The sequence below is a fragment of the Trachemys scripta genome, chromosome 1 (genome assembly GCF_013100865.1).
Source record: "Trachemys scripta elegans isolate TJP31775 chromosome 1, CAS_Tse_1.0, whole genome shotgun sequence".
NCBI lineage: Eukaryota > Metazoa > Chordata > Testudines > Emydidae > Trachemys > Trachemys scripta.
Genome location: NC_048298.1, coordinates 293,155,114 through 293,180,442, shown reverse-complemented (window position 1 = coordinate 293,180,442; position 25,329 = coordinate 293,155,114). Strand labels below are relative to the sequence as shown.

The 25,329-nt window shown below is 43.7% G+C and overlaps 1 protein-coding gene across 1 annotated transcript in view; it reads right to left on the bottom strand.

Moving 5' to 3' along the window:
• LHFPL6 (LHFPL tetraspan subfamily member 6) overlaps positions 1–25,329 on the bottom strand; it is a 201,670-nt gene that overhangs the window by 10,984 nt on the left and 165,357 nt on the right. Inside the window, exon 3 of the mRNA XM_034758566.1 lies at positions 8,789–8,887. Within this exon, the coding sequence (XP_034614457.1) occupies positions 8,789–8,887 (99 nt within the window). The remainder of the gene's footprint in view (positions 1–8,788; positions 8,888–25,329) is intronic.

Here is a 25,329-nt window from a genome sequence, read left to right as displayed (position 1 = left end):
ATTATCGGAACATTTTCCCCCTTGTTTTTAACAAACTGACATCCTATTTAATATTTGAAACTTGAGCTATGCTGCTTTGTTGCTCAAAGAAAGCAATAGCAAATGGGAAGGGAGATGGTTCTTGAGACACACTCTCCTTAGTGTGTGGTCTGGTGTGACGGGGTGTACCAGGCCCATTGAGGCCCTCTAGAAGGCCCTGCGGTCCTACCAAACCCCAGGAAAAATCTCAATCTGTTTGTAGGTAACTTGTGAACAGAAGTCAGATTTCTGACTGTTCATGACAAATAGTTTAAAAATCTTTCGTTGTTAATAGTGTTCTAAAAAACATCCTGGTTTCTAAATCTCTTCTCCACAGTCTTATCCTTTGGATGTCGACGCTCAGCCAGGATGCTGAAATGATGCCACCTAGCTATTTGACAAAGCTGTTCTATATTTGGTGTTTTCCCAAAGAGATGATTTTTGTGTTCTTTAGTACCTGTATTGTTTGTTTGTAAAGGCAATTTACTATAATAATTATTTTAAGGGAATAGTGCCTATCAGTTAAATAGTTCTTTTATGATCATCTCTTCCAACCCTCTGAAAGAAGCAAAGGGAAACTATAATAAAGCCCTTAGACAAACACATCCCTTGAGAGAAAGAAATTTTGGGATATTTAGAATGAAGTTTAGATGTATGCCTAGCACAGGACATGATGGAGAGGGGTGAGATATGACTATCAAATTCTGAAGTCTGTATTATACCTGTGTTGAAATATTGCCACTGTGACCACATTCATTTGGACTTGCCCAGGGGCAGCCTGTTATGCTGCACTCCAGATAACTGCCCTTCTCAGGAAAGGTGTTTAGCACATTGTGGAAAGGCCATCACTGAGAGCCATCAAAGCTGCAGTCTGGGGCTATCCACTTTGACCGACTCAACTACTGGCCCATCCCCATGGTACCAGGCTCTTTCTAGACAGTGGCCAGCAAGTGAGCAAGCAACCATGACTGGTGGTGACAGTATGAGCACATGGCCTGGAGATGGAGACCCTATTTGGGAGTGGGTTTCTGTTCTGTGCAGAAGGCCAACCATCACCACATGTAAGGAGGACTTTGGGGACAGAGAGGGAAGGAGAGACTCTGCCCAGCCTGAAACACTGATGACAGATAGACTCACAAGAGGGGATGAGACCAGACTGGGGAAGGGGCACCTCAGGACTTCTCTTGTTTTCAAAGATCTGTAACTCACGTGCTCTGAGTCCAGTCACTGTGGTTAAGAAATTCCTTTGCTAAGCCTGTGATTCTTGCTTTCCTGCCATGTTGTCCTCAAAGGAGTTAAACTGGTAAGTCCAGAGAACCCACAACCTAGGTAGAACTCAGGGGGAGAATCCGTCAGTGACTAGGGGCTCAAGAGGTCTGATTCCAGTTTCAGGGTCTAGGAAAGCTGGACGGCAGCATCCCACACCAGAAGGAGGGGTGCCAGATAAGATGCCAGGAGTATGCCTTAGAGTCCCAGAGCTAGAAACAGAGACTAGCTTCTATCCCACACCCAACTTGCTTGGAAGCATGTGGTACCCAGCAACTGAGTCCACTCGCAACAGACTCTACGGGGGTGGGGAAGGGGACTGGGTCATATTGTAACACTCTCCATTGAAAGCCTGTCAAGCTTTTTCAGCAGCAGGCAACTTCCATAATATGCCCCACAACAAGGAAATGCCTGTGTCTGAAGAGCTCAATCTGCCAAAGCAAAGAGAGCAAAAAGTAGAGGCTAATAGAGTACTAATAGAGAGAGAAGATGCTAAGAACATCTCATCAAGACCTATTTCTTTTAGTTAAATCTTTGAAGGCTCAAAGCAGTGGAGCACAGCAGGTTTGAGATCACTGTTGCCTTTATTTGCAAAGGCTAAACCTTGCACATTTAAAAACAAAAAGTTACACTAGAGTCCACAGTGTAGTAAAATACAAGCAAACCTCAATGAATGGGACAAGAGTGTCTGCAGGATGCTCTAATATCTATGATCACAGACCAGAAAAAAGTTGAGCACAGGAAGATACCATGAAATCTAGCCAATTGTAGAGTAATCTTCCAAGGAAAGTGGTGAGAGCCCCATGTCTGGAAAAAAGGAAAACTACAGTGGACTAAGCATTTGATAACATATTGACGTACAGAAATATACGTTCTAGGTGTCACCCTATCATTTCAGGACTATCCCACTAAATGCCAGCTAATGCTCAGTATTGCAAGTCAAAGTTAATATGTGGTGTTTATTTTAAAGTCATTTAGAGCTGATGTAAAAACATTCTTTGGTGGCACCTCTGGTGGATTTGTATAGATAGTTATAGATTATATCCCTAGAGATTCTGTTCAAAACTGGTCTTGGAGGTGATTATCAAAACCACAAAAGGCAATGAATAATGATAATACCTAGCACTTTTCATCAGTAGATCTCAAAGTGCTTTACAAAGGAGGATCAGTATTATCACCCCCATTTTACAGATGGGGAAACTGCACAGAGACAAGGTCACCCAGCAGGGATGTAGCAGAGTTGGGAATAGAACACACATCTCTTAAGTCACTGTCTAGTGTGCTATTCAAGGGATCCAACTCCCATTGAACAGCAAAAGGAGTTGGGTGTCTTACTCCTATTTTTGCCCTTGAAAGTCTCCTCTGACCCATACAGACTCCCCCGGCTTTTAAGGAAAGCAGCAGCATTTCAGAAACTTTTCACAATGGTGGTTTAGATTTTGCAAAATCTAAAAGCTGTCGCAAGTATTTTGCACAGTCCTAATTTTAATGCAAATTCCTTCTGATTCTTGACAAGCTCTCACCAACCTGTCAAACCTTTCTCTGCTGGGAACTTTTCAGCTGTTACTCCTGCGTGATGTGGTGCTGTGTTTTTAAGTACTGCATCAAGCCCAGACAAAATTAAATGTGCTCTAAAACTGTTTGGTTGAGATCCTTTTAGAGAAAATGACTTGCTAATTGCTCTTGCTGTAAATATGATCCTGTATATCTGAATCAATTTAACTTCTTTCAACTAGCCGCTCAGAACTACAATGGAGCTCTGATCTTGATTGGGGCCTTTGGGCAGCTCCACAATATAAATAATGAATAAATAACAATAACAGCATATGCTACAACAGGAGATGGGAATGACTTTGATCCTTCCCTATATATTTGTGGAACAATAAGAATCCCTTGGCACTTATGCTCCTTGCTTATGACTGGTGTATCATTTGTGCCAACTGGGGTAGCCTGCAACCAAATACTAATTTAGATAATTTATTATTGTAGCTTCTTTCTGACTGACAAAAAAAGCAGTAGTGCATGAGTCTAGTATATTGCAGGGTCTTCTACCGATATGCCCCAGTCTATCCATCCATCTAGGTAGGTTATCACACCATCCCCACTTCCACAGAGGCTAAGTCTATGGATGTTGTTTGATCCGTGATAGGACTACATGAATTCTACCTGGGCGTATATATTCAGCTAAAACACAACTCCATGTGTGTGTGCATTGATCTGTACCAATATTTTCTTTTGACTGAAAAATGTAGATGTTGTCCATTGTGTTACCCACCAAACCCAACTGAATAAAATGCACTTGAACACAGTTCACTTTTAAACAAATGTCAAGGAAAGCATCAAATTGTGGGGCATGCCAAATAGTGCCAAGTCAGGGTTTCTGGAAGAGTATACAAAAATCCACTTATATGTAGATTAAAAGCATGAATAGTTTTCTTGCAGCCATATTAAATGCCACTTTGAAATTTACATATAAGTGGGGTTTTGTTTTCCCTTCACAATATGACCTATCTCGGCTGTATTTGGAGTGTCTAATTAGTCCGATGCCTTTGTCAATGTTCCTGCAGACATGGAGAAGCACTTCTTATCTAAGGTACCTGTAACGCCGACAGACCCTGGTCATTGTTGGGCAGGATCAAACTGGGGACCTTTGGAGCTTAGTGCATAGCTTCTACTGCATGAGCTAAAAGCCAACTGGCTATTAGCAGACTCATCTTATCTCTTTCTCTATGTGGTCTCGGTGCCACTAGATGGGACAGAACACCACACCACACCCAGGAGGTGGGAGGGTTACATACTTCCCCTAGCTGAGGAAGCGCTTCCGGAGCTTCAGAGTCTTCCCAGTTGAAATCCCAGACAAGCCCCCACTTGTAACGCCGACAGACCCCGGTCATCGGTGGGCAGGATTGAACCTGGGACCTCAGTGCATGAGTCTCTACTGCATGAGCTAAAAGCCAACTGCTTGTTAGCTAAGGCTATAGAGCAGACTCATTTTCTCTCTCTCTCTCCGTGGTCTCAGTGCCACTAGATGAGACAGAACACCACACCCAGGAGATGTGTGGGTTACACATCCACTAAGGATTATACACTGTTGCTATTTTCCCTGTCTATCTGTGTGCAAAGTACATCTATATCATTTTGTACTTGGGGGGTTGCTTTGCTTTTCTTAAACCCACTACGTTCAACTGTTAATTCCTGAAGATTTCTGGCTAGCCTTATCTTATATGATGCAAAATTCAGCCACTTATTTTTTTCATGACTTGAAATCCCAGACTCATCACCCCATTCTTCTCATCCACCCATCCTAAAGATCGAGCACCAGGTCAGTCATCATCTTTCTCCAGACTGCCCCAGTCCTCCTCCCACCACGTAGTTCCCAGCTCCCTCTCCAGTTAATCCATTTTGCTGTTCTGGCTTTGACCGCAACTGGGGCTCCCTAAGGTCACAACAGATCCTTCTCAGCCTTTGCTGCTTCCTGCAGCTCAACTCCTGACCCACACTTCTTGCAGCAACTCCACATCAATTCTGTCAGTCCTAGCAAGTTCTCTAGAGTGCTCTGGTTGTTTTCTGCCACCATTAGGTGTTGACTCAATTCCTCGTTAATTTCTCTATTTGGTTTCTCATGTACTGTTCCTGCCACCACCTTTCTCTGCACCATCCTCCGAGGTATACAGATAGTCTGTAACAAATTAACTATCCAGGGAGGAGGCTAATGGGTCAGTTGCAGAAAACTTGCTCAAAATCCATTAAAATGTAGCATAAAGAAGTTTACATTCCTAACATGTTATAGTGGCGGAGGCCAAAAATAGCTTATTCTTGGCCCCTGTCCAGACCAGAAGAACTGGCCTGCTAGCCATTTTATAAGTGGTGATTATGCCTAAGAAATCATCATTTGATGTAACTAAGACAAGTTTGCCAAATGCCATTTTGCCTCTAGCTTTCTCTTTTGGGGGAAGGTAACCCAGACGATTGTGCTAGGGTAACTCTGGGTTCATCTAGAACAGTAGTTCCCAAACTTTAACAATCTGTGAACCCTTTTCACTAAAATGTCAAGTCTCACAAACCCCCTCCTAAAAATGAATATTTCCAGGGATTTTCTCCTTTACCTGAGTATAAATTATAAAAGCAGTGATCTTGGAAATATAAAATTTGTTTTTATGATATGCTTATTACACACTATTATTAATTATTATTTAGCAATGCAGTATTTTTATTACATTATGAAAACGGCAACACTCTTCCAAGATCTGACTTTTGTAGCTTGTATCACTTTGAATAAGCCTGTTATAAGACAAGGCTCCTATGTTTCATCAAGGAGTATCAGATGTGAAACAGCATGAAAGTATTTAAGAAGCCAACTCAAAGAGTTCCTCCTACACAAGCATCCAGGTCTTGAGCAGTCCAGGCAAACAATGCACGTTACAACAAAGCTTCAACTTGTTCTTCATAATAATTTTAAAAACAATACTAGCTGCCTATTTAATTTTAAAAACAGCAAAAAATATCCACCTCCCTTTCCATTTCTTATAAGGAGTCTTGAAGTTTAAATCTTCTGAGTGTGATAGAGATGCTTGCTTTGATCTGCTTAGCTCTTGGAAGTCCAGGGGCTCCGTGCTGCTGGCCCCATGCTGCCTGGGGTCCCTAGGAACAGCTCTGTCCGCCATTAGGGAATTTTTTCCTGAGAACCTCCTGTAACATTTTGCGAACCCCCAAGGGTTCACGAACACCAGTTTGGGAACCACTGATCTAGAACCATCAGACTTCCTGAGTCCCTGTCAGTCTAGTTCCAGTCCTAGAAACTGAGTTAACAACCTTGGCTGATAGTTACTAGTGAAGAATGAATGCCAGGTGTCTGTTCATTTTATTGGAGCTATCAGTAGTCTTTACTATGATGTTGCTGATTTGTCTGTGTGATTTGTTGTGGGTGGATGATTTTGTTGCCCAGTTCCACATTTTCCTTTCTGAAAGATCTCAGAGTTCTCTTGCTCATCTTATACAGAGTCCAGTAGGGTTCCATTCTGCCACCCCTCTGGACCACCCATCTGTCTTTCAGGTGCTCCTCGGGTGCCCATACTAGAGCAGCAGCTCTGATACCCTTGAAGAGGATGCAGCATACTCTCCTGCTCAGTGCCCAGCCAGCTCTCTGCCCTGGCAGACAGCTAGCACCTATGAGAGTATTAGCCTGGAGCAGGAGCTATGCTCCAACATGATTCTAGCTAGCTCCTGCACAAGGGTGAAGGGGTGACAGAAGGAATTCCATACACACCCGCCCGCTGCACACCCACTCAGAGGCTGACCAGCATCTGTCCCAGTGCACTCACAGCTCATCTTTCTGTGCATATCATTTAAATGCAACTTGTGTGCGGTTCTGGAGGCAACTGGTCCCACCAATTCAAAAGGAAAAATCAAATGAACGCTGCTGAATCAAATTAAATATTCAAATGAAAGCAATAATTACTCAAATGCATCTTGAGACTGAGTGAGACGGATTCTGTGAAACACCGGTTTTGGCCCTAAAGCTATAATGGAAACACCAGTCTCTAATTATTAAATAAAAAAGCCTAGGCTTGGGTTATCAGTAATTGTAAGGTTTAAATGAAAAGAAATGAGCAATCTGGCTAATATGCAGTCCCAGTACTCCACCTCTACCCTGCCAATGTCTTGGGTAACTCAGCACCAACATCGACCAATTTAAACTTGTAAAAATTCAAAACCAAGCATTTAAATTCAGACAAGGTATACTGAAGAGAGACTTAGCAGATTTCTGGTCTCATTATAATCTGTTAATTACTATGGTAACATAAGATTCTAACAGTCAGCACAACCAGGACTCTAGTCAAGCTTAGGTATGCATAATAGATGCCTTATAGCCTTGAAATCCAGAAAATATGGGCAGAGTATCAAGCGTCACAATTATATGTCCCCTGTTCATATTCCTTATGAATTCCTGGAAGAAAAAGCTGACAGTTGAATTCTTTCAGAAGGTTTCTTTTATTGAATGTATTCTTACAATAGCCTGACTTATTCACATGCCAGGTTCATGAGTCATGATCTCGGGGACAAGAAGAGGGCAGGGGGTGCTTCTAAACTCACTGAATTCACAGCTCTCCCACCAAGAAGTTATTTAAACATAAAATTATTCTAGGAACTTCTTGTAGCCGCTGCCATCAAAAAGAACTCAAGTTGCCACACAAAACATCTTTGTGTGGTGCTTTCCCAAGAAGGAGCAGAGAAATGTAGCTGTTTGCTGTACTTTGGCAAGAGCAAAATGGTGATACTTAGAATGAAATAATTGAAATCAGAGATGCACAAGATCTATTAAGATTGTTCCCTGCAATCTACTTTCTAGTGTTCTGTCGCATTTTAACCCGCAATGGAGTTCCTCTTCCTCTACTTACTTTGAGAGACCATTCCACAGTATTATTGATCTCGCTCTCAGGAAATCTGCCCTAATTGTTAACCTACATCTTCCTTTTCTTAATTCCTCTCCGTCCTTGGTGTTTGCATACTGCAAATATTCGTAGAATAATTGAAGGAATTTTTATATTTCATTGGAAGAAAATATGTACTAAACATAGTAATAGCCAAGAATATTTGAATTACGAAATTCATTTCAAGACAGGATAATGTTTTCAGAAGGTAGCCTGGGGTATCCAGGCCAAGAGACTATTTTTGGCAATCTATGACGTTCAGGGCAATCTGTTGCATCCCAAGGTCAAAACGTTTGCAGAGGTTCCTAAGTAGCTTTATGAGCCAAGGACAAACATCTCTCGGGGAGGGATGGTTTGGCTGTAGACCTGGTTACAATATTTGTGCAAAATGAAGAAACATTCTAGTTTTGTCCTTACCCCCATGGACAAGAAGAGACTGATAAGTACGCCAGAGTCCTTTAGAGAGGGACTACTGCCAGGGAATTACAAACTCCACCAAGTGCAGGTCATGAAAGGATTCCCAGAGTGACCCCACTGATTTGCTTGAAGGAGTTGGAAGTGACGAAGTCCCTGCACATTTATTTGGACATTTGAGTTCAATGTACTTGAGCAGCCAATGGCATCTCTCCACGATTGGCCCCTTAATTACCTCTCAGATGTAAACCATGAATTTCCCCCTCACAGTAAACCATGAATTCCTCCCTCCACACACACATGCAGCTAAAACGTTCATTGACTTTTTTGCTGCCATATGCCAAATTCACATCTAACCTGCTGTCTTCTGTCACCCCTCGGTCTCTTGATGTAACTGCTTCTAATTTCTCTTCAGAGATTCTGCTTTCAAAAAGAGTTTTTCCTTTTGATGATATTTGTGATGTTCCATGGGAAAATATCAATAGTAAAGATTTAAGGAGTCCCATGCTGTATCACACTTACATGAAGCAATACAATAATATACACACCAGCATCCGGCAAATATGCAAGGATTGCTCCCAGTAAGCCTGCTCTCTACATTTAGAGACAATAGATGAGATCGAATTTAAAGGAACTGAGATCCATTGACAATTACTTACCCAATTCAAACTGGTTGGAAAGGTTGCCACAGGTCTGTCTAACTTCTTCACTGTCCCAACCCAAAGGATAGAGAGCACAGCCAGAGCCAATCAACAAGCCTGCAGAAAGAAAGGAAAACAAGACTTAATACAACCCGCGACCATTACCATAATTAAGGCCTGCAGGTAAAATCAGTACTTGGAATTACATGAAAGGGTCACATTAACTTCTTATCATGAGGCACCTATGCTGGGAGCATTGGCAAAGCATGCATCACTTTCTCTACTACTCCTTCTATTGTGGGTATGTCTACACAGTAATGTAAGCCTAGGGTTAGTGGGACCCGAGTCAGCTAACCCATATCTGGGAACCTTGAGGGTCTACACTGCCTTTTAACCCTAGATACGGATTTTTTGACCAATGCTTGAACCTTGGGCTCTGATGTCCACACTACAGTGCACAGACCCGAGTCAAAGTAACTCTATGTCAGAGTGCCTAGCGCCCCTCCCTCCTCCGGTGATGACACTCTAGCCCTATGAATGTGTTGCACTGTGGGAAAACTCTACTGCTCACACTCTTTCCTAACTGTGACGGTGCTATTGATGGGACTCCGGTACCCATGCAGAGCATGGGTACATAAACTGCATAATTAGCTCCTTTGGTGGCTGTCTCAGTAGGTTGACTGCAGTTTGAGAAGGCTTTATACCAGGGGTGGGCAAACTTTTTGGCCCGAGGGCCACATCTAGGTATGGAAATTGTATGGCGGGTCATGAATGCTCACGAAATTGAGGGTTGGGGTACAGGAGGGGGTGAGGGCTCCGGCTGGGGGTGCGGACTCTGGGGTGGAGCCAGAAATGGAGTTCAGGGTGTGGGATGGGGATCAGGGCTGGGGCAGGGGGTTGGGGTGCTGGAGGGGGTCAGGGGTGCAGGCTCTGGGTGACACTTACCTCAAGCACCTCCTGGAAGCAGCGTCATGTCCCCCCTCCGGCTCCTACGTGAAGGCATGGCCAGGCGGCTCTGTCCACTGCCCCAGCCATAGCTGCCGCCCCTGCAGCTCCCATTGGCTGTAGTTGCTGGCCAATGGTAGATGTGGGGGTGGCGCTTGGGGCAGGGGCAGCATGCAGAGCCCTCTGGCTGCCCTTACGCATAGGAGCCAGAGCGGGGGACATGCTGCTGCTTCCGGGAGCTGCGCAGAGCCACAACACGCATGGAGCGGGGCAAGCCCCGAACCCTGCTCCCTGGCACGAGCTCAAGGACCAGATTAAAACATCTGAAGGGCTAGATGCGGCCCCCAGCTTTATATATAAAACTACCATCTAATCTGAGAACTGGGCTCTCCACCTCTAGGCTGAGTCACATTGGCAGGAAAATGCCCGTGTGCACCTGTTCTGAGGCTAACGAGGACATCAGTCTCCAGGAGTATCAAACTATTAAAGTGAAACTTTGCAATTCTTCATTTTTAAAATGGGACATTCAAAAATGGGAAGGTTAGTTTTTATTTATTTTTGTCTGTTTGTTTTGAACTTTGACATAAAATGTAGGTTTCAGAGGAAAAACACATCCTGGTCCTTCCGGCTGTGGAGCAGTGTGCTCCAGCACCCCCTGGGGATCCCTCCTCCCGGCCCCCTTTTCAGCCCGGGAGGCAGAGATAAGGCTCCCTGGGAGGCTGGGGGAAGTTTTGGGGCCGGATCCCACTCATGGCACTCACAGTGCACGAGCACCCCTGCACACGCAGCCCCAGGGAGACCTGGGAGCAAGCGACAGAGAGTGGAGCAGGACCAAGTGGCTGCCCTGCAAGGCTGGGAAGTGGCAGAGCCTCCATCTCGGCTTGGCTTGGGGAGAGATGACGTCCAACATCCTGTCAGCTTTGCTCCCTGCTGCAGGCAAACTCTGCACAGCAGCGAGGAGGAAGTTTGGGGCTGGCTCCCGCTTGCTGCCCTGACAGTGCATGCTGCCCAGGCATCCCTGCACACACAGCCTCAGGGAAGGTTGCGGGGAGGGGCAGGGCAGAGAGCAGAGCAGGGACTAAGCAGCTGCCCTGCAGGAAGGATGTTGGGGGTAATCCCTCCCCCAGCCAGGCTGAGCCGGGAGCTTTGCTGCTCCCCATCCCTGCAGGGCAGCTGCTTAGTGCCTGCTCCACCTTCGCCCCGCATCCCACCGTGCTCCCTGGGGCTGCATGTGCAGGGGCGCCCAGGCAGCGTGCACCAAAATCTGGCTGTGCTCTTGTGACCAGGAAGCAGCTCTCTTTGCAAAAAGCTTCTTTTGATCCATCTCCACTGAAAACCTTGCAGGCTCTCTGATAGTGCCCTTGCAGACTGGTGCTCAGCAGACAATGGGTTAACACTGACCTAAGTTGCTGCCCTTTGCAAAGGAAGGTGTGGCTTCCATCTGCAACAGAGTGCAATAGACTGCACCACAGATTGTTGGCATAGAGAGGACTAAAAAAGTTGCCTCAGGGAACTCTGGGATACATCCAGAGAATTTACAGAACCCAAGTCAATCCAGGGCTGTGCGCACACAGGAAAGCAACCCTAGGTCCCATCTTAACATGGGCTCAGATCCTCCAGCTCTTCATGGTCCTGGGACCCTAGGTTCAAGCCTTAGGTTAACACAATTGGTGTGTGGATGCAAGGCAGATTAGGTTAGAGCCAGGGCTCTCGCCTGTGCTTACACTGCTGTGTAGACATACTCTGTGAGTCCAGTGGTAAAGAAACTCTGTAGCTAGCTTGGATTTAACTTTTCCTTTTTATGCTTCAAAACTGCTACATATTTTGTTTGGAAAATTCAGCATACGGTTAAACAGGCGCTACGTTAATCACAGCATTTAAAAGATGATTGCTTCTGATTAATTAATACAACAATCAGTCATGCTCTATAATTGTTCCAACATGAAAAAGTAAACCAACAATCAAGCCTAACCATTCTAATCCTTCATTCCTCTTCTCCTCTTTCACATAGTCCAGGGCCAAAACAGACTGACTTAATGTCACTTGATCAATTCATATCTCCGGAACCCAGAACATACGATTTTCATAAACCATTTCAGCAAAAGCAAGTGAACTCTTGAACCACTTCATCTATTACTGTACTATGTTGAAAGCTTAACATTCACATGTTCTCATTTGTCAGCCCCTCATGCCACTCAGAACGGATGAGTATTTTGCCAGAGTCTGTCTCTTCATAAGAGCTTCACAAGGCCATGATCATTGCGAAGATGTAACATTTTTATCAAACTTTCTTCTCAGCTGTTGCTGCAGCCGCTGCTGCAAGGGCAGTGTCCAGCTGGTGATGGTGAACTTTTTGTTGCAGCTTTAAAAGGGGAGACTCTAGAGGGCATATAAAAATATACTGCATAGTTTTATTTTTTAACTTCATTTTGATAATGGTCTTGTAGAAGCATGATAATTAATTATGACTTACATTAGCTCAGGGGCACATGACACTTTGCAGATTTATAGGTCAATAAGATCATTACAGAGCTTGCAATCTAGAGGTGTAATCATAGAATATCAGGGTTGGAAGGGACCTCAAGAGGTCATCTAGTCCAACTCCTTGCTCAAAGCAGGACCAATCCCCAGATTTTTACCCCAGTTCCCTAAGTGGCCCCCTCAAGAACATAAGAACGGCCGTACTGGGTCAGACCAAAGGTCCATCTAGCCCAGTATCCTGTCTGCCGACAGTGGCCAATGCCAGGTGCCCCAGAGGGAGTGAACCTAAGAGGTAATGATCAAGTGATCTCTCACTAAACAGCCATTAATGGACTTAACCTCCATGAATGTATCCAGTTCTCTTTTAAACCCTGTTATAGTCCTAGCCTGCACAACCTCCTCAGGTAAGTTGATTGTGCGCTGCATGAAGAAGAACTTCCTTGTATTTGTTTTAAACCTGCTGCCTATTAATTTCATTTGGTGACCCCTAGTTCTTGTATTATGGGAATAAGTAAATAACTTTTCCTTATCCACTTTCTCCACATCACTCATGATTTTATATACCTCTATCATATCCCCGCTTAGTCTCCTCTTTTCCAAGCTGAAGAGTGCTAGCCTCTTTAATCTCTCCTCATATGGGACCCGTTCCAAACCCCTAATCATTTTAGTTGCCCTTTTCTGAACCTTTTCTAGTGCCAGTATATCTTTTTTTAGATGAGGGGACCACATCTGTATGCAGTATTCGAGATGTGGGCATACCTTCAATTTATATAAGCTCTGGTCAAGTGAAAATATTCTCAGTCTTATTCTCTATCCCCTTTTTAATGATCCCTAACATCCTGTTTGCTTTTTTGACCACCTCTGCACACTGCGCGGACATCTTCAGAGAACTATCCACGATGACTCCAAGATCTTTTTCCTGACTTGTTGTAGCTAAATTAACCCCCATCATATTGTATGTATAGTTGGGGTTATTTTTTCCAATGTGCATTACTTTACATTTATCCACATTAAATTTCATTTGCCATTTTGTTGCCCAATCACTTAATTTTGTGAGATCTTTTTGAAGTTCATCACAGTCTGCTTTGGTCCTAACTATCTTGAGCAGTTTAGTATCATCTGCAAACTTTGCCACCTCACTGTTTACCCCTTTCTCCAGATCATTTATAAATAAGTTGAATAGGATTGGTCCGAGGACTGACCCTTGGGGAACACCACTAGCTACCCCCCCATTCTGAGAATTTACCATTAATTCCTACCCTTTGTTCCCGGTCTTTTAACCAGTTCTCAATCCATGAAAGGACCTTCCCTTTTATCCCATGACAACTTACTTTACTTCAGAGCCTTTGGTGAGGGACCTTGTTTGAACTCACAACCCTGGGTTTAGTAAGCCAATGCTCATGTCTTTTATGTAGTGCATGGAGTACCAGGCCAAGCTTCAGGAGACCTGGGTTCTATTCCCAGCTCTGCCACTGGCCTGCTGGGTGACTGGGGGCAAGTCACTCAACCTTCCGTTGCCTCAGTTTCCTCGTCTGTGAAGTGAAGACAATGATATTGACCTCCTTTAGAAAGCACTTTGAGATCTACTGATGAAAAGTGCTCTATAAGTGCTAGGTATTAAAAATATATGGGCATTGGCCCCTTTTGGGGCAGTGCAGAGCTGTACCAATTCAGGGGGAGCTCTGGGAGGAATTCTCATGCAGGATCCCCTTGGAGTTATTTGTCTATCTAGGAGGTACTTGTTTTGTCACATCACCCTAGCATCTGAGCTCCTCGCAATACTAAGGAGTGTAGCCTTACAACACCTGTCAGAGAGTTTTTAGTGTTTGCCAGACACCTCGCAATGCCTCAGTTCTATCAGTTTGTTGATGTTTGGCCTCAGTGACTGAGCAGTCGAAACAACAGACTGGATTTCTACATAGATTGCTTCCGTCGACGTGCAAAGGCTGAAATTGTGGAAAAGCAACATCACTTGCCACATAACCTCAGCCATGCTGAACACAACGCCATCTACAGCCTCAGAAACAACCCTGACATCATAATCAAAAAGGCTGACAAAGGAGGTGCTGTCGTCATCATGAATAAATTGGAATATGACCAGGAGGCTGCTAGACAGCTCTCTAACACCACATTCTACAGGCCATTATCCTCTGATCCCACTGAGGATTACCTAAAGAAACTACACCATCTGCTAAAAAAACTCCCTGACAAAGCACAGGAACAAATCCGTACAGACACATGCCTAGAACCCCGACCAGGGGTATTCTATTTGCTACCCAAGATCCATAAACCTGGATATCCTGGACGCCCCATCATCTCAGGCATTGGCACCCTAACATCAGGCTTGTCTGGTTATGTAGACTCTGTCCTAAGACCCTACGCTACCAGCACTCCCAGCTACCTTCGAGACACCACTGACTTCCTGAGGAAACTACAATCCATCGGTGATCTTCCAGAAAACACCATCCTGGCCACTATGGACGTAGAAGCCCTCTACACCAATATTCCACACAAAGATGGACTACAAGCTATCAGGAACAGTATCCCTGATAATGTCACAGCTAACCTGGTGGCTGAACTTTGTGATTTTGTCCTCACCCACAACTATTTCACATTTGGGGACAATATATACCTTCAAGTCAGCGGCACTGCTATGGGTACCCGCATGGCCCCACAATATGCCAACATTTTTATGGCTGACTTAGAACAACGCTTCCTTAGCTCTCGTCCCCTAACGCCCCTACTCTACTTGCGCTACATTGATGACATCTTCATCATCTGGACCCATGGAAAAGAAGCCCTTGAGGAATTTCACCATGATTTCAATAATTTCCATCCCACCATCAACCTCAGCCTAGATCAATCCACACAAGCGGTCCATTTCCTGGACACTACTGTGCTAATAAGCGATGGTCACATCAATACCACCCTATACCGGAAACCTACTGACCGCTACACTTACCTACATGCCTCCAGCTTCCATCCAGGACACACCACACGATCCATTGTCTACAGCCAAGCTCTAAGATATAACCGCATTTGCTCCAATCCCTCGGATAGAGACAAGCACTTACAAGATCTCTATCAAGCATTCTTAAAACTACAATACCCACCTGCTGAAGTGAAAAAACAGATTGACAGAGCCAGACGAGTACCCAGAAGTCACCTCCTACAAGACAGGCCCAACAAAGAAAATAACAGAACACCACTAGCTGTCACCTTCAGCCCCCAACTAAAACCTCTCCAGCGCATCATCAGAGATCTACAACCTATCCTGAAAGATGATCCTTTACTCTCACCGATCTTGGGAGACAGACCTGTCCTCGCTTACAGACAACCCCCCAACCTAAAGCAAATACTCACCAGCAACCACACATCACTGAACAAAACCACTAACCCAGGAACCTATCCTTGTAACAAACCCCGATGCCAACTCTGTCCACATATCTATTCAAGTGACATCATCATAGGACCTAATCACATCAGCCATACCATCAGGGGCTCGTTCACCTGCACATCTACCAATGTGATATATGCCATCATGTGCCAGCAATGCCCCTCTGCCATGTACATTGGCCAAACCGGACAGTCTCTACGCAAAAGAATTAATGGACACAAATCTGACATCAGGAATCAAAATACTCAAAAACCAGTGGGAGAACACTTTAACCTGTCTGGTCATTCAGTGACAGACCTGCGGGTGGCTATATTACAACAGAAAAACTTCAAAAACAGACTCCAAAGAGAGACTGCAGAGCTAGAATTGATATGCAAACTAGACACAATCAACTCCGGTTTGAATAAGGACTGGGAATGGCTGAGCCATTACAAACGTTGACTCTATCTCCCCTTGTAAGTACTCTCACACTTATCACACTGTCTGTACTCGGCTAGCTTGATTATCACTTCAAAAGTTTTTTTTCTCTTAATTAATTGGCCTCTCAGAGTTGGTAAGACAACTCCCACCTGTTTATGCTCTCTGTATGTGTGTATATATATCTCCTCAATATATGTTCCATTCTATATGCATCCGAAGAAGTGGGCTGTAGTCCACGAAAGCTTATGCTCTAATAAATTTGTTAGTCTCTAAGGTGCCACAAGTACTCCTGTTCTTCTTTTTATAGTTGTGTTTGGTATTTTGACTTGTTTATATTCATTGTGGAAAAAAGTGACGCTGCCTCCCTGACTGACTCTGCCTGGCAACTAATGGGGAGGTTCTCAGGTCGCAGATGGCCTGTGGGCTGGGACTTTGAGACCCCTGGACTAGAACATCAGCCATGTTCTGGTGCTGTTCAAGCAATGACTAAAACATCAGCAGGGGAATGTGATTGAGGAGAGTTGGGCAGAACCTGGAATAAGGAGTTTGAACAGAAAGCACTAGGGAGCAAGTGAAGGGTCTAGAAGAGGGGAAGACATAGTTGGGGGAGCAAACAAAGAAAATATTTTCTCTTCCTGACCATATTTTTTTGGCAAACTTCAACTTTAATAGTGGGAGCATAAAATTAACCTAGTGTTGTTTGCTTCCTCCAACATATAGTAGCGGATAATCTCAGCATATCCATGAGCCTACCCCCCGCTGCTCTAGGGATATCTTTGATATTTATCCAAGGCTGCAGAGCCAGCAGAAGCAGGTAGACTGACATAAACAATAGCCGCTTTGAATTATGTTCTCAGTCAATTTTAAACATATAGTGAGTAGACGTTGTTCCCCAAGCAGTAGCAGTCGTAATGTAAGCCCAAACAGGGCCTCTCAGACTAGGACTGAATATTTACAACGTATATAAAAGTTTAGAGACAAAGGTCTTCCAATCATTTTGTAACATTTATGGCCTGATTGCCAAAGGTTCTGAGCAGCCATAGCTGTGAGTGAGGTCAATGAAAGCAACTCACCTCTCAAAAACATAGCTACAAGAGACTGGGAAAGCTACCAAGATACTAAAGAAAGCCCTAAGCAGCAAAATGGGTCCTGGGAATTCCTCCTCCTTCAAAACTCCTTCCATTCAAAGCCAGCTCAGCACCCTGGCAGTCAAGTGAAAGGAATATTAACATAACAATGTTATTCCTGCCAAGAATGCAAAACAAACTGTTAGACAGCCCTTGCCAGTTACTCTCATCAGGTGGTAAAAATATACAGGCTGCATGTTAAACTCATAAAGGGCTGTTTGTTTCCAGTTCAATTTAGGTTTAGTTTCCGTGACAGTGTTTTTTCCACAAATACTGCTCCAAACATTTCCCACCCCCATCCCCCTTTTATAGGCCAACCTCTTCCAAACATCCTGTTCTGAGCATTCTCTTCAACAGCACATGGGGATACCGTGACTCTGTGCCTTTGGGGAGCTAATCTTTTATGCTCTTTCTTCACATAACTTAACTGCAACACAGAGGGTGGGGGAATGGCTTTCTCTGGAGGTCACCTAGATATCATTCTCTATTGGCCAGATGGGAATACTATGTAAGCGGTGCTGCCAGCTTTCTGTATCAACAGCATTCACAAATATTTTATATTTGCAAAATTCTCACGGACCAGTGACCTAGAAAACAACACTCCTAGCTCAGCTACAGAAAGCTGACCATTGAAGTGTCTGCTCTGGAACATACTATCATTATATATATTGTTAACTATATTTTGTCTCTGAATTGTAATAACTTCCTAGAAGGAAGAATATTGCCTATTAATTTTGAGCTCACCCCTGTTCCCAATGACGTCGATGGCAAAACACCCAGGATTGGATCTTTTTGTCCTTTAGTTGACAAGGATTGTGTTTTGCTGGATCCCTAATACAGCAAAAGCCCAAACAGGCTTCTTTTTGTCCTGTTTTCTGTCTCTGTACAACATGTTGGACATCACGTGCATGGCTATAAGACAGGTACAGCAGAGCACCGGGCAGAACTCATTCACTGATTTTGGTGTGGTGGCTTTTAATTCCTCTGTGACACAGCAGTGGATTTACATCTGTAGCCTAGGGGACATTCCAGAGCAAGCAAGCCGCATTTCTGAGCCTAGACAAGTCCACAGCAATCTTTTCAAATATTCCCAGGCTCTCTCTTTTTCTTGTGGTGAGACCTGTATTCTACTCCTGGGTCTGTCACAGACCCCTTTGTGACTTGAATTTCTTCACTTCAGCCTCCTTACCTGTAAAATGGGGATAATAATTCTAGTTTCTATTACAGGCATGTTGTGAATCTAAAACAACAGATGTTTGTAAAATATTTTGGGATCCTCAGATGGATAGGGCTATACAAGTGCAAAGTTTTATTTATTAATTATTTATTATTATTATTATTATTATAAATGTGTCAAAACACATCCTATATATTCATTAGAAGAAAGTATCTGTTTTCAGATACTGCATATTTTCCCACTAAAAGTATTTAAGGTCTTCATTTGTATATATGAGGGCCCTGTTTGGCTCAAAGTAAGCTGATGTATCTCTCTTCAGTTTTCCTGGTGTAAGTTTTTTGGGTCAGCTACTGTCATTTACTATGTGTTCGTAAATTACCTACACAGAAGTACCCTGACCTAGATGAGACCACTAGCAATATAAATGAATAATATAATAAATACCGTTTCTGTGTTTCAGCTTCCTTTTTGGTCCTTTCACCAAACTAGGAAATGCTGGGGCCTGGCAGAGTCAAAACATCACAAATCAAAGGAAGCATCTTGCCATGGCGAAGGATTACACAGTCAAAGGCACTGGTTCTGGTTCTGTTCTCAGTTACTTATGTAAATCTGGAGGAAATTCCATTGAAGTTAATGGGAAGAAACCAGCATGAAGCCAGCGTGAGATCAGAAACAAAGCCCATCATGTATACACAGTACTTGTAATGTGGTACTAATTGATAAAAAATCTAAGGTATGGCTGGCATGACCCTTGAAATGTTAAGCTGCTCCAAAGGACATGCAGCAGGTGCAAGCAGTGCTTTTGCAAATGATTGCACTGTGTTAAAAATAATTCACATTTTCCAATAACCAGCCCACTGCACTGATTTCTGATTCTTACTATTTTTGTGTCACCCAGGAACTAATAAGCCGAAATGAAAACCGCAAATAATTGTGTGAAGACCAGATCAACTCCCCGTTCCAAAGAGAGACAGCTCTCCCCCACTCAGTGAGCTGATGTATTTCAGCAACAAGCAAACATTCAGTTTCTTTTGTGGAGTATAAGTCAGCCACTGTGGTTTCCTTTATCTATAAGTCTGCACTGACTTCTGACTCCAGGCAGTGACAATGAGATCAATCAGGAAGTTGCCACCTAACTTCACGGCTTCCCTAGTGAAAAATTGATGTAGCTAAATTGGCCCCTGTCAGCCAAGAACTGTTTTTTTATTAATCCAGAACAACCAATATTGCAGAGCTTTCCACATTTCCTAACAGACTCTGTAAAATCAAAATAGGATTAGCTTTGCTTAGACATCAAGCTTATGATGAGACCCAGAAGCACAGGCAGCAACTGCTTGAGTGCAGAGAGCAAGGAAGATATAACAGCCAGAGAGGTATGTGCCAGTGGTTCTTTGTGCACTCTCTTTAGTGAATACTGAAACAACCCGAGCCCAAATAGACTGTTCAGTGCATGGAGCCACATGACAGCAAGAAGAATGGGGTTTAATTACAAACATACGTACAGAGGGTGTCTCCTTGACATTTTCGAAGTAGTCAAGAAGAGTTAGACCCACAGAGTCCATTAATTTTAATGGGAGGTAGGTGTCTAAATCCTCTAGACTCCTTTGAAAAGCTCTGCCTCTCGTTTTAATGTAACACTTGCAAGAAGACTATGGGTCTGATCCAAAGCCCACTGAAGTCAATGGAAAGACTCTCATTGAGTTTAACAGATTTTGGATCAGCCCTATGGCACCTATCCTGTAATCCGACTGGCACTAGTGAAGCCCCATTGACTTCAGTGGGACGCTGCGTAGTTGTAAGTGTCCACCTGGATCAGGACCTGTATGAGCATCAAGCCTGTTGACTATAATCTCCAGTTATTTTCAACCCTGATACTTTAACACAAAAGTTTGCAGACAATTCAGCTAGCCACGAAAGCTTATGCTCAAATAAATTTGTTAGTCTCTAAGGTGCCACAAGTACTCCTGTTCTTTTTGCGGATACAGACTAACACGGCTGCTACTCTGAAACAAGGAATATTGTTTGTCCCACTTAAGAGCTAAATTAAATCAAACTGCCCTGAAAGCAATGAAAAATCCTAACCTAATTGGAAAGTTCAGCGGAGAGCCGACACCAATTTAATTCCAGCGTGCACACCCTGGTCTGCCCTATAGTTAGAGTATTTAGCTTGCGATGCTTTCCAACTCTCCACACCCAGCCATGCAGCTGCTTAACATGCTTAGAATGCCTGTGACATTCTTTAGAAAAAAGCACCCTGTTGTAATTACCATCATCTGTCATCTTTTGTTACCCTTTACAATCATCAAAAGAAAATGTAAAAAAAAAAAAAAAAAAAAGGAACAGGACACATGCAGATGTGTCCATAAAATGCAGATGGATAAAGGAGAGTCCCAGCTTTCAGATGTGACAGGATCAGTCAGTAGAAGAGGTCTAGCTTGTCACTGCAAAACCTGTGGAGTAATGAGCATATCTAAATCTGGTTTGGATGCCATGCTGGGTCATGGAGGATGAGCTGGCACTATAAGCAGCCCTCTGGAGTGATTTTACAACTGGAAGTGAAGAGCTTCTTACTCTGTGCACAGGCCAGGAATCTGTGAATCACTTCCTTCATTCTGATAGTCACGGCTAGCTTTAAACACAAGCAAAGCAAGCAGCCACCTGGGCCCTCCTCTTTTGGTGGCCACACTCACCAGGCGAGCTCTGCTGTTCCCGGCTTGACCCAATCGCTCATGCCAGAAGCAGGACTGTAGAGAGGCTATACCTAGCCTAATTGCTTTCTTTCCTTCACCTGCAAATCAGAAGGCAGGGCCTCATGATAGCATTTGTATTAGAGTTTGCTAGGATGATTACCGAACCTCTCCAGTTGCACATGAATGAGTCAAATCAGGTCAGCTGGTTCCTAGAATATAATCTATGCATTGTTTGGTGCAGAACCTAATACAGTTAAATCGGCCTTAAGCAACCAGAGAAGAGATTGGATGCCTAGAAGATCTGGGGCCCCCTTCTCCTACCATAGGATGCAAGTACCTCAGTGGGAGTTCCTTGTTTGCTATGGTAGAAACTAGAACCCTGGAGTGAAACCTTGTCCCCACTGACGTCAACAGGAATTTTTCCAATGACTTCTTAATTAAAGGTAGAACAAAATTGTACTGGATTTTGGGGATACTTAAAATGGTTGCTTAAGGCTAGGCTGTTTCATAGCAGTGCTCCTTAGCACAGGATTCAGTGTATTACCAAATTCTCACACTGGAATAGAGAAGGGAAGTGGGGACAGACAGATGAGCCCAGAATGTGAATCTTTCCCACTTAGACCCTTCCTGGGGGACTGCATCCTGATGGGGTGGGAAGGCTTGTGTGTGCCAATGAACCTGTGAGCTATGTCATTTTTAGTTCTTTGTAGGGTCACCTAAGCTAGACACGTCAAAAGGTAGAGACCAGACATAAAGCAGCCAACTCTTCCTCCAGGTTGGGGTTAAGCAATAGGCCAATGATATAAAATTATTCTACTTAACTGCCAGGGGGCAAATTTGTCACGTACACATGGGAGAAAGAAGAGGGACAAAATGCAGGGTCAGCTATAGGTAGTCAGGAAGTTCCTTCAAGAGGAAATGTAGCCAAACTCCAAACCTGGAGACAATGGACCTTTCTGTGCCTGCGTCCTGTAGATAGCTAACCGCTTGGTTTGCAAAATAAGCAAGGAGGAGGGGGCAAGTAGATGAACAATAAGGGGTCATAAGAGGGGCAGATACATGTAGCTTGCTAATTATGTATGGTAATGATAGCAAATTTTGGCCAATCATAGAGCGATAGATTATCATAAGCAACTGCATATAATGCTTTGGTGTAGTGTTTTCTTTGTTCTTGCTGACTTATGAGCTCGACCCCAATTGCAATTGAAATGAACGGACCGCCCCTCCCGGGGCTCCTTGCTTGATTAGCTGTGTCCGTCTCTCCTTATTCCTCAGCTGGAATGGACAGAAATTTCTATGACAGCCAACAACCTGCCCTCATAAAAAAATCTAGTTACAGAAACTCATGATGTTCCCTGTTAAGCTTTAGAAAGCTTCCAATCCATTTCCATCCCCACTACAATAGTTACCCCTTTTACTCAACCTAAACAAGCCTCACTACCCTGGTGTGATCTCCAAACCCTATAGCTCCCTATGTTTTGCCCTTTCATTGGTCTTTAAGCTGGCAAGTTCCTCATTTGTTTTCTCTCATAAAACTACATAAAAAACACACAAGTATAATTTGAGATGAATGGACAGGCAGCACCTGGATCGCAATCAACAGTCCTAAAATTGACATGGCAATAAACCGAGTTAGCAGAGTGATGGGTAGTAGAATGATGAGTGACAGTGAGTGAGCTTCATCCACCCCCATTATAGACACATTGCTACAAAACAGACAATAAGCTTCATTATTGCTCATGCTGTAGGCATAACTAGCACTTGTATTTTACTCCCACTTTGGATTTTAAAAGTGCTTTATGTTTGTATGGATTGGAGTTTGTGACTGAAAACCAATTAACTTACAAGTAGTTGCTGTTTATGGCTGATACTGCTAAGCAGGGAAAAGGCAGACAGTAATTACGCTAGTGTTTTTGCATAGAACTAAGTTTCATCTTCGAAATTATAAAATGATGATTTGTGGCATTAAGCAATCAGACAGCCACTCAGAGGCAGAATATTAACATCTATTAAAATCGTGGGAAATTGTCTGGGTCTGGACCAGGGCCAGCTCTGGCTTTTTTGCCGCCCCAGGCAAAAAAGCCTCCTGCTGCCCCCCCGCCAGGGAGCGTGGCAGGGGAGGGCGGCGAGCCCGGCCGCGGCCCCGCTCTCCCCGGCCGGCCGGAGCGCCGGGGGGAGGGCGCGAGCACGGCCGCGGCCCCGCTCTCCCTGGCCGGCCGGAGCGCCGGGGAGAGGGCGGCGATCCCGACCGGGGCCCTGCTCTCCCCAGGTGAGCGCCGCCCCCCTCCAGGTGCCGCCCCAAGCACATGCTTGGAGGGCTGGTGCCTGGAGCCGGCCCTGGTCTGGACAAGCCTGAAACAATACATAGAGTGGATTAATAAGCCTAGAGACATTAACTAGCTTTGACTATGCTATAAACTCAGATCCATCACCATACTCCTTGAAGCCCCCTCTTATTATATTGCACACATGTGGCATGATGTCAGTCCATTCGATTGTTGTCTTACTTAAGGCCTGTAAAGAGAAGCCAAATCTTTAACTACTTTATCTCATCTCTTGAAAAGGAGGAACCTAAACACAGTACAGGATTCAATGGAGTATAATGGAAAAACTAATGGTGATCACTGGGGAAAGAAAGTGGTACTGATAGCAGAGAGAGTGCTTAACTTCAGACTTGTCCTTTTAGTCTTACTCCTTGAAACAAGCTTTGCTTTCCAAACAGGACACAAAGCCAATGGTGCTAAACCACTTGTGGTCATTGATGAGCATAACACCTTTCACAGAGGTGTTAGGAATTTTATTCATTTTGTGCATCCTAAATCGAATTGTTTCCTAAATTCCAAACCCACTGAAAGCAATGGGACTGCACAGGTGTCACTAAGGGCATAATCTGAAGGCAACAGCAAACAGATTGCACAGATGTAATTGAAGGCCCACAAAACCTTTATTAGTAGCAGTGAAGCATGAGATGAAAGGAACCCACCTTGACTTTTAAGATCTCAGGTTGAACTTGCAGGGTAAACAGAAAAAACATCTTGACTTGAGCAAATTTGATGTGCAAGTCACTGAGAGAAAATAAAAACTGAACTGCCTGATACCACTTTTATAGTAATTTTTTCAGAGAATAACCACCCTTTAAATATGTCCTTGTTTTTTTCTACCTCTTATTTTTTTTCTGAAAGTCACAGTTTGGGACATTACCAAAAAGAAATCCTTGTAAGTTTCTTTTTTTCTGGGCAATTCTAACAAACACTGCTCCATTGACAACTATTCAGGCCATCTGCTGTACCTGAAAGAAACTCATTCCTTTCAAGACAATTTTAATTATGCTTTTACCCTTTCACATATTTTATCTGTAAGCCATTCTGAAACTTCAAGGATGACAAAGTTTTCACATTCCCATCTGTCACTTTGAGCTACAGTACTTTCCAAAACAAGGTTCAAATGCAACATAGAGTTTGACTCTCGGTTTCATGCCGTTTAAAAAATTTCCTTGACATAATGTTTCTAAAGAATTTATCCATTATAAAAGGAAGCTTACAGCATGAAAGTGAGATTGAGCTAAAGGATGTGGATTGTTGTGTCATTGGCTTAGAGATGTGCTCTTGCAACTAAACTGTATTTAAAGTGAAATCCTATATGACAGAGCAGCCAAATTCTGCTATCTTTACTCAGGCAAAACTCCCATTGACTTCAGTGGGAGGAGTGCCTGAGTAATGATTTTAGAGTAGGGCTCAAGTATGTATAATAAATTTAGAATACTTTAGACAAATGCTATTTTAATCAAAGTGGATTTGAGGATTGCTGCTGATCACCTGATGTTATAAAGCTTATGCACTGTCCTCAAATTCAAGGGAGGCATAAAAATAAGGACAGATCACCAAACCATGTCTGTTATCCTTCCATTGCTGTTTTTGGCATAACGAATTATGCACGCTCATTCGAAACAGTTCTCCTATAAATATGGATCTGCAGACTCTCATAGAACTCTCCTTTTATGGTGTTACAGTTAGGACTCCTATTCTCCCTCCTCTTGTATGTAGTTCCCCAGGGCCTCCTCTTCAGGCAGAAGTTCTAACATCCCGTTTTGCCTGTGATCTCCACCACAGAAATTCAGCCACTTCTCCTTAGCTGTGAATCGGGAGGTTTTTTCCATCCGATAAGAAAACGGGAAGGTTTCCAAGTGCGATCTCTGGTATCTGTCTTGTTGTACAACAGATAAAAACTGTGCCTCAGGATAGAAAGTTTTCAAACTTTTTGATCAAGAGCTTTAACTTTTCTAATAATTTTTTGGGGGGAGTAGGAAATCAGAGCAGCCCCCA